Source organism: Pristis pectinata, chromosome 34 (genome assembly GCF_009764475.1).
Source record: "Pristis pectinata isolate sPriPec2 chromosome 34, sPriPec2.1.pri, whole genome shotgun sequence".
NCBI classification, from domain to species: domain Eukaryota; kingdom Metazoa; phylum Chordata; class Chondrichthyes; order Rhinopristiformes; family Pristidae; genus Pristis; species Pristis pectinata.
Window position 1 is genome coordinate 13399178 of NC_067438.1, and position 9488 is coordinate 13408665.

Consider the following 9488-nt stretch of genomic DNA (forward strand, 5'->3'; position numbering starts at 1 on the left):
TTGTTATTGGCGGGTAATCTGTCTGGAGGAGGGATATACAGAAGGAGAAAAATGAATTCTATTTACACGACTTTCAGTCAGATCGGCTCAGATTAAAATTCCTTCACCCTTCCTGGGAGGGCAACACCACCTCTTGTTTCCTTCGGTCTCTCTTGATCATCACCCTGCTCCCTACACTCCTTCCTACAACTTGAAACATGCTCGACCGCAAGGTAATGTTCTCGTTCCTATTGCAAGCCCCTCTTTATCCTCGCCTCTTGCTATCCCCAACACCGCCTCCAGCCCTATTGACGCGAGATCCCCATTCGCTTTCAATTCTGGCCTATTCAGAATCTCACCAGTACAATTGTTCCAAATCCCACGTTCTGGAAGCTGCATTTCACCCTCACAACCATTAATTCATCCTTTTCAAAGCGGCTTTAAAGCCACCCCTGTTGCCGACGTTCTCCACATCTGTCCAATTATCTTCTAATTCGTTCCCTGTTCGCTTATTTTTGTATGGTGACGCTTCGGTAATTGGTCTTTGGATAACTTGCTGTGTTAATCGCAATACATCTTGCTGTTAAGTGAAGGGGTTAAAGGCTAGCAGAGTACAGAGCACTCTGTAGAGTTGGGACAGAGTAACAACACATTGAATGACAGTATCACGGCTTACAAGGGACACCAAAGGCATCGTCCCTGCTCCCCACCGCAGCTCCCCTGGCTGACCATCTGTCCGAGGCTGGTATAGATTATTCATTACCTAAGTGCCATGCTTGACATTGAGATACGTTGTCTGGAAATTCACCTGAATTACCCTCTGCTCATTATAAGTGCTCCTCTCACTCTACCCACGAACACAAGTCGAAAGTATCTGAATGAGCACTTGCTCCAAGGCACAACGACAATGACCAAGTGCTGGCAAATAGGATTGGTATAGATGGGTACTGAATGTTTGACATGCTGGTCCGACGGGCCTATTTATGTGCTATCTTCCACCACCCAGACTCCACCACCCAGACAGACTGACTGGAAAAATTATTTGTTTCATCAAAGGATTTATTTTTCCAAACGCATGGGGTAAATATGTCTTCAATTTGTTAAAATGCAGTATTTCTTTAAAAAAGTAGGTATTAAGGGAAAAAATACTTCCACATGTAGCACACTGAACACTATTTAGTATAAACTCCTTTGAATGTAACGTTAATATATCCCTTACCAATGGTGGCTTCCAGCCCACTAAAGTGTTTGAAGGAAAGGGTTTAAATTGGTGAGGTCGGCGAGGTGAGGGTGGGGCGGATGGTGGTGGGTGGGTGGGAACCAGGACGATAGATTCGCAGGTGGAGTGATCGAGGAGAAGGTGGAGGTTAAATGAAGTAAAGCGTAATAGCATAAACTGGCATGTCCAAGATAATAAACACGCAGGAATGACGGCCTGAGGTGCATTTATTTTAATGCAAGGCGCGGAACAGGTAAGACGGGTAACATATTGTCGCCATGACAGAAGCTTGGTTGAGAGAAGGGGAGATCTGGCCGCTCAGTGTTTCGGATACATGTTTCGGACGTGAAAGAGAGGGATGTAAAAGAGTTGCGGGAGTTACATTACTGATTTGGAGGGCTCATGCATCGAAGCCACTTGGGTAACTCAAGAATAAGGAAGGTGCAATCACTATGACGGGGTTGTAGGACAGGCATCCCTTTAGCTAACAGGCAGATCATGGATAAAATGTAAAAACACACAAGTTATTGTAGTGGATGAACTTAACTTCCCCAGTATTGACTGTGGCTCCCTTATTGTTAAGGCTTTTTATGCGGGTCTATTTGTTAGGGGCATCCAAGAGGGTTTCTTGAAACAATATGTAGATAGTCGGACTCGGAATGGGTCGCAGTTTGACTTTATATTGCGGAATGAGCCTGGCCAGGTGATCTAAGTTTCACTGGGACATTTTGAGGACTGTGACAATAATTCCGCAAGTTTTATAGTTATGGATAAGGATAAGTCTGGTCCACGGATGAACGTTAATGTGAGACAGTTAATTACAACGGTACTAGGCAGGGACTGGAGAAAGTAGATTTGTGGCGACTCTTTCAGGTTAAATTTACATCTGATATCTGGGAGTCTTTTAAAGGCCATTTGTCTGGACCAGCATGCTCCGATGAGGATGAAAAATAATGATTGTAAGGTTCCCGATGCAAGAGATATGGTAAGTTTAGTCAAAAAGAGAAATAAAGCATATATAAGGTTAAGGAAGCTAATATCCACCAGTACTCTTGACGAGTATAAAGGAAGCAAGGATTACCACTCTTGAGATGCTACTTTCCATTTCCTATAGATCTGCCAACAGAATCTCATCCTTTTCTACCGTTATCATTGATACCAATATGGACCAGGAATTCTTGCTCCAACTGTTCACTTACCCATGCAGAACGGATGCAACATGCATTACTGAAATCACGTCTGCAACTATAGAACACCCTGTTAACTGTTGTTGCCTTGGTGTTTCACCTCTCGTCCTGTAGAGTTGTGTCTTCCATATTGCTCTGCTGTTGGCTCTGACTGCCCTCCCCAGGGGTGTCCTCTCCGAATGAAGTGAGTACTGTTGGAGCATAGTAACGTTCTGCAGCTGCTCAACTTTCTCACAGTTTCACGTACGTTCATTGGTCTGTCCCGCTGTCATGGATTCCTTCTTTCCCTGCAGTCTGGTAGACTGCGTGATAGGCGTTTCCTGAAACGTGCAGTGGGGTTCATTGCTGGTCAAAGATCGTTTTGCAATTGGAAACCTTCCATAGCGGTGTACACAGGAATTGACACTGGGAACCTTGCTGTTTGCTGTATGCGTTAACGATCTGGGTGTGGATATCTAATGGAAGTTTAAACAGGGATTAACTACCACAAACCTTTTTCTTTAGAGATCTTGACGTAGTTTCTGCGTATTTCCAATATTCCACGTTTGTATCTTGAACTCTTCAGAGTTGGACCCAGCAGCAGCCTGAAAAGGGACGGCAAGACATTGTACGAAATCAGACTGACCAGAGGTGCCCCAGGGTCCACTTCCAGCCTCCACTGAATCGTCTGTTCTCTGCTGGTTGGACGATATCCCAATAGGCGGAGAGAGCTGTGCTCAGTCCCAGTGATGACAAAGACAGCCGATATTGTGGAGGCCAGTGAGGGGATCGTGGGCCATTGCCTTTCCTGTGGATCTGAAGCCTATAACAATAGGTATATGGGTGATGGGCAGATGAAACTAGGTGGGAGAACGTAATTAGTGATGGTAACGAGGGGGAAGGCATGGACAAGGCGAACAAAGCGATGGACTCTCCAGGTGGTCTGGTGGGAGTGGGAAAGGAACTCACTGTGTTACCTAATATTGGAAAATTCAATGCTCATTGGGTTGTGGAACACGAGGTGTTAAACAGTGAATGTTCCAAAAGATACTAATTTTGTTTTTGGGCACTCTGTTTCCTGGGCTGCTTACAGTGTTGCAATGAAACGTATCATCTCCAGAAACAGCACCTCAACTTATGGCTTGGCTCATTAATTTCTTCAGGACATACTCTAAATCTCAATAAAACCCCTCACATTTCGAGGTCGTACCAGTGATGTAAAGTCATTCAACTGTAAACTTAACTCGCTTTTCTTTCTGCAACGATGCTGAATCTTTGCCACATCCTCTGTTTGCACAACCGCCTTCCAGTATCTGTACTGTTTGCTTTTCTTGTTGTATCTCAGGGCTCCAACAGCATGTTTCTCTATGTCCTCTTCTTGTTTTCAGTTGCCTCTTTCTTAGCTCCCTGCAGAACAATCCACATCGCTTATTTAGTTTCCCTGAGTTCTGATGGAAGGTGATCAACCTGAACGATTGACTGATCCTCTCTCCAGAGAAGCAAACACCCTGCTGAGAATTTCCAGCCGTTCTTTCACTTTCCTTTCAAATTTCCAGCGTTTTTGCGCCTTTCATCTAAACTTCTTACTGTTTACCTGAAATAATTGTCGGTCACAAAGAGATCTAAGGAGAAAAGTCCAATGACATTATTGGCAGACGATTAGGTTGTAACTTGGACTATGAGGTGATCTCAAAGACTAACATAGAATTGCTCAGAATCACACCCGCCACGTGGACTTCAAACTCTGATTACCTGAGTTCCAACGTTAATCCTTCACCTTAGAATTGGAAATATCATTTGAGCAAATCATTGTGATATGCCCCATTCCCTCTTCCGTGGACATAAATGTGAAAAAGCACGGATATATTTCGGATTTTGCAGTGTTAAACCCCATCTACATCAAGCCTGTGAATAAAGAGACTCCCGCTCTATGACGAACTCATCACATTGCATCTTGCAATGAGAGCCGGTTCAGTAATAACCCCACGGTTCGCTATCCTCTTCTTACTGAGTATTCTTCCACCGAGAATTCGGTGAAATTTCTTCACTTCTGCGTAAACAAATATGTTTGTTAAAGAGCCTGTGACTAATTTCGTTGTTCTGTCACTTCCCGAACCCACTGGAGGATTGGCGCGGGTATTAATGAGGATCCGAGCCGCGCTGCCTGCTCCATCGTGCCCCCTGATTTGCAGCCGACTCAGTGACACTTCCAGAATGGGACGGGCTCCAATTCTGTACGTGAAGGAGATCTCGTATCCGATTCTGGCGGCGTTCGGGATACCCGGTAAGCCCAATCGTGTCGTTTAATGTGTTGCTGCTCAGTCTTAATGGTACGAGAGTTATGCAGTTTGAAAACTTCTTCTATAAACTGCTCCGCTCTCTGTTACCGCTTGTATTCAGCTGTTTCGCTGGCTCCCTTGTCCTGTGTCCTTTCGTTTTTACTTTCTCTTCCTTAAAGGGATCCTTCCTGGCGCTCGACTTAGCTCTCGTGATTGGAATCTTCCTCTCCCCTTCTCTCTCTCTGGGCAATGCTTTTCTCGTCCCCATCCAGCGAGGTACTCATGTTCTGGTACAGAATCGTTGGTTCAAGATCTATCCCAGACCCCTCGAAATTAGTGGATCTGAGGAACTGACTGATTACCGGTGCGGATGTTTCATCCGATTGGTGCGGGTGGTCAATACCGTCCCGCGCTGAGAATGCGAGACGCTTTACTCTACATTCTAAGACGTATTCTGGTACCAAACACAACCAGACCCTCCACATCAGGAAGGTCTACATGCTGTTGAGAATTCTCAACTGCCGATCTCGCTGACTTTTGGCGCAGTGCTGGGAGAACGCTACGTTGACTGTGGTACCATGCTTCCAATGCGATATGGCGTACGGAACATATTCCATTAATGTTATTGAAAAATATATGAAGAGATGGAGAAGGATGGAGGTTTCTTTCAACTTTCCACCATCTCCGTCCAATATCAATACCATGATCGTCACTTTATTGTTATTTGGTGGAGTCTGCTGAGCCTAAACTATTCTCATCAAATATAACAACAGCATAGTGCGCTACCATAATAGAACCCTACCAAGGCGCATCTGAAGAGCGCCCACAGTCTCAAGAAAATGGATAGGCAATCGTCCGAGACATAATCCGTCAGATGACCAAAAGTACGGCCAAGTGGGTAGATATGAATGGAGAAATGTATAGTGAGGGTGAATTGCACTTCAAGATGGGACTTTAGAAAGGTTTAGTGAACGAGGCCAGAATTAGGGACAGTGGAGGTGTTGGGGCTGTTTGTCTGGGGGAGTTGACGGAGAAAGGAAGAGGAAAGAGTAAGGTCGGATTTACAAAAACGGGTGAGAATATTAATCAGGCCAACATATTCCGAGTTTCTGTCAGAGGGAGAAGGAACGACAGGAATACAGAGTCATAGAGACATAGTTATATGACCCGGTCACCGGCGCTTCTGTGATAAGGTGGCGACCAAAAGAGAGTGAAAAGCACAAGCTGTGGTGTTGCTGGCTGAGAAAGGAGGAAGGAATCTTAATCGAAACCAATCTGTCTGCAGCAGGTGTAAATAGAGGGAAGTGATTGGGGACGTTCCATTTACATCTTCGCCAGGCAAATCAGCCCCATGAACAAACCTCCACCACCTTCCCTCAACCAGAACAGTCACCACTTGTCTCCTTCAGGCTCCCTTAGTCTCCGCCCTGTCAAGCACAACATCGTGATCTCCAAAGCTCCTCCTACTATTTAAGTTAAAATAGTCGATTTCTGACCTCTGCAATGTCTGCAAGGTCATCAACCTGAAATGTTAAATCCTGCGTCTCTCTCCACCGATATTGCCTGACCGGCCGAGTATTTCCGGCATTAACTGTTTTAATATCAGCCTTCCAGTTCTGCAGGGTGTTCCACATTTTTATTTGGAGGCATTGTCTGCCAATAACGGCATGGAATCAGAATTTCACTGTCGAAGAGTAAATTACTACAGATACCGTCAATATAGAAAAGAAGTAACTCTGGAAATACCAAAGCGGTCGGGCACCATCTGTGGGCACAGAAACATCTTCAATATTTCAAGTCGATAAATGCTCAGCAGATGTTCATTGGAATTTAGGGACATGCAAATGTCCTTGAAAGGCTCCCACTATCGGTAGGTTAATTGGCCGCTGTAAAATGTTGCTGGTGTGCAAGTGAGAGGTAGAATCTTTCCAGTGGCCGGGCGGGGCTGGGGTTGAGGGAAACCTGAAGAGAATATGCGGATGGATCGGTATTGCATTCGTGTGATTGGGAGCTTAATGGCCGGCGCGGACGAGGTGCGTTGAAGAACTTGTTTCCGTGCTGTATGACTATTATTCGTAATGTATTCCTCACAATGCAGCAGCGTATGTTGTTTTCCCCCCATTGGTCAGTGTCATTGTCCGATTGAATACAACATGGTTTGCTTCACAAATGGCTCCTCTGACTACCAGCGGTGACAGTCTCTAGTGAGACCGTCGCTCTGAACACAGCCTCCTTCATCCCTGTTACACCTCTTGACCGCTTAAGTGGTCATTTCTCTGTGTTTTGCACTCCCTCCAGCAAACGTGGTGACGGCTGCGATCCTGTACCGGGGAAAATGCGGTCTCTCCAGAGGAATCACGCGTTACATGGTGGCGATGGCGATCTCCGACCTGTTGGTGCTCATCTTGCACGTGTTGCTCCGAGAAATCCATATTTACTATTCCCCCAACTCCTTCCTGTCCCTCAGCGCAGTGTGCCCTACATTTGTCTACCTGAGGATCGTCGCCCTGGACAATTCTGTCTGGTTAACTGTGTCCTTCACCTTTGACCGTTTTGTCAGCATTTGCTGTCCGAAACTGAGACTCAGATATTGCACGGATAGGACGGCCGCCGTGGTTATTGTGTCCTTGTGCTCGCTGAGCTGCTTAAAATACATCCCCTTTCACTTCATGTACGAGCCTCTCTACGTCGTGGATAATGTGAACTGGAGGTGTCGGCCTATCGCCGCCTACTTCATCTCAGTCTGGTGGGGGGCTTTCTCCTGGTTGTGTAGCATCTCTCTCTCTTTACTTCCCTTTGTTCTAATCCTGTTCCTGAACGGGCTGACGGTCAGCAACATACTGGCGGCCGGCAGGGTCCGCCGGCGCCTTAAGGGACAGGATGGCAAGGACAGTGAGACGGAGAATCGCCGCAAGTCCATCATCTTACTCTTCACTGTGTCGGGCACTGCCATACTCCTCTGGACGACGGGAGCCGTGACTTTCATCTGTACTCGAGTCACAATAAATTTCGGGGGCGGGGATCTCACAAGCCCCTCGACCGTCGCCACTGAAGTGGGGAACTTCCTTATACGAGTCAGCTCCTGCGCCAACACGTGCATCTACGCAATGACCCAAAGCAAGTTCAGACAGGAGTTGAAGACCGGGCTTAAAAATCTAACTCAGTTTATCATTAAACCCATGAAACTGGTGCGGCAGTCGATCTAGAGCTGGAGACCGATTATTTCACGGCGGCTTTCACTCCATTCGTCTCAGAAACCCCACCATTCTCCGCCCTCATTTGTGCCCTCCGTGGACTCATTTAACAGGAGACTTCGTAGGTTTTATCCTGGAAATACCGTGAACGCGTTTGACACCCCGGTGACTGTGATCTCCTTCCTGTCACATGCCACGTGCCCGCTGTGAAACCCGAGCACTTATTGGAGACTGACCTCGCTGCTTTTATATCAGGTCGGCACGGAAAAATGTCCCGTGCTCCTTCTTCTCCCCGATCCCCGTGAGCGGTCGGAGGGATGTGCACAGCAAAGCTCCTCTCAGTCCTTCCACCATTTGCCGTCTGCACCTTGCCCCGCATTTCTCGATTTATGCTGTGCACTGTACTGAAGTAAAACCACACGTATTGAGTAATATTTGCAATTAAGATGAATAAGATTTACAATCAAAGTTTGTTAGCTTGCAAACACTGATTTTGAACCATCTTCCAGCTCCTTTAGAATTGCATTCCATGTTCAATTGTCCGTCTGGTGGTCAAGAACATCAGAAAATAGGAACCGAAATCGGCCACCTGGTCACTCAAGGCTGACCGGCCATTCAATATGGAGTTCCCCAGTACTGAAGTCCCACTCCACCCGCTTTCCGATTCAATGAACTTTAATATTCCCCATCTTCAATGGAAGTCCAGTACCAAACACATATCCCTCTTCCCTCTCGCTTCAGCAGTAAGAAGGGACAGTTTCCATGGTCATCTCGCTGGTCCGCTTTTCCATCTCCATCAACCATTCCATTGAACCGCAGCATTCACTGAAGAAAGGTTATGTGTGGAAGGGCGGGGTTATTGATGGGAAGAGAAGAACTATTTGTGTGGGGTTGATGTATTTTGGAGTTGGATGGGGTGGGGAAATTCGAAAGCTGGACAAAAGCAGTATGATGAATAAAAACGCACACTGCAAGTGTAAGGACTAACAGGTACTCTGAGAACCCTGCGAGATTCTATATACCCAGTGACTCGGAGACCTGTGACGCATGACACAAGGGCGGGCGGTTGGGCCGGGGGTGGGGGTGGAGGTAGGATGTGGGTGAATGGGGAGTATTACAGTACCCTGGAGGTTAAATTCACGGTTTGTTAATCTGTCCACAAGGCCGGGAACCGAAGCTTTTGACCCAGACGTTATTTGGAGTGACTGGGAATCTCGCACCGTAGAGGTGGGCTGTCAGTTTATGGTCCAGGCGCCAGTTTAACCAGGTTTTGCATGTTATGCCGGATATACCGGTTTCCCAACCTCCCTGAACCTCGAAATGGAACTCCTGGCCTGAGCAGACGGATACTAAATGCGGGCTGTGGAGCTGACGGAAATTCGCAGAAAGTGCTGCAGATCCACGGTTGCTGCATGAGGGGAGGTTTGGAGAGAAGGATGAGGATGGATGTACGATCCTTGTTCATTACCGATAAGTTTGAAGATGCTTACTGGCCTCCTGCTATTGGCCTCTCTCGCCCAAACCCTTGGGATGGGGTTGTTCAAACAGCCATAATGTGAGACCCAGGGGAGGGACAGGGCGACTGCAGGAGCCTCAGGGTCAGCTGTCAGCTGTCAGCCACCCACCTCTGGAGGATGCAGGCTGACGTCAC

At 46.9% G+C, this 9488-nt stretch overlaps 1 protein-coding gene across 1 annotated transcript; it reads left to right on the forward strand.

The window, feature by feature from the left end:
• Positions 1 to 4578: 4578 nt before the first annotated feature.
• LOC127585967 (probable G-protein coupled receptor 139) lies at positions 4579 to 7849 on the forward strand. Its single transcript, XM_052043723.1, has 2 exons — positions 4579 to 4648; positions 6942 to 7849. Exons 1-2 carry the CDS (start codon positions 4579 to 4581, stop codon positions 7847 to 7849), a joined length of 978 nt encoding a protein of 325 aa, XP_051899683.1.
• The last annotated feature ends 1639 nt before the right edge of the window (positions 7850 to 9488 follow it).

Excerpts from the sequence above, each read along its gene's own strand:
- LOC127585967 (XM_052043723.1), top strand. The coding sequence starts at position 4,579 with ATGGGACGGGCTCCAATTCTGTACGTGAAGGAGATCTCGTATCCGATT. Across the intron at positions 4,649-6,941 it reads GGCGGCGTTCGGGATACCCG|CAAACGTGGTGACGGCTGCG; the intron begins GTAAGCCCAATC and ends CACTCCCTCCAG.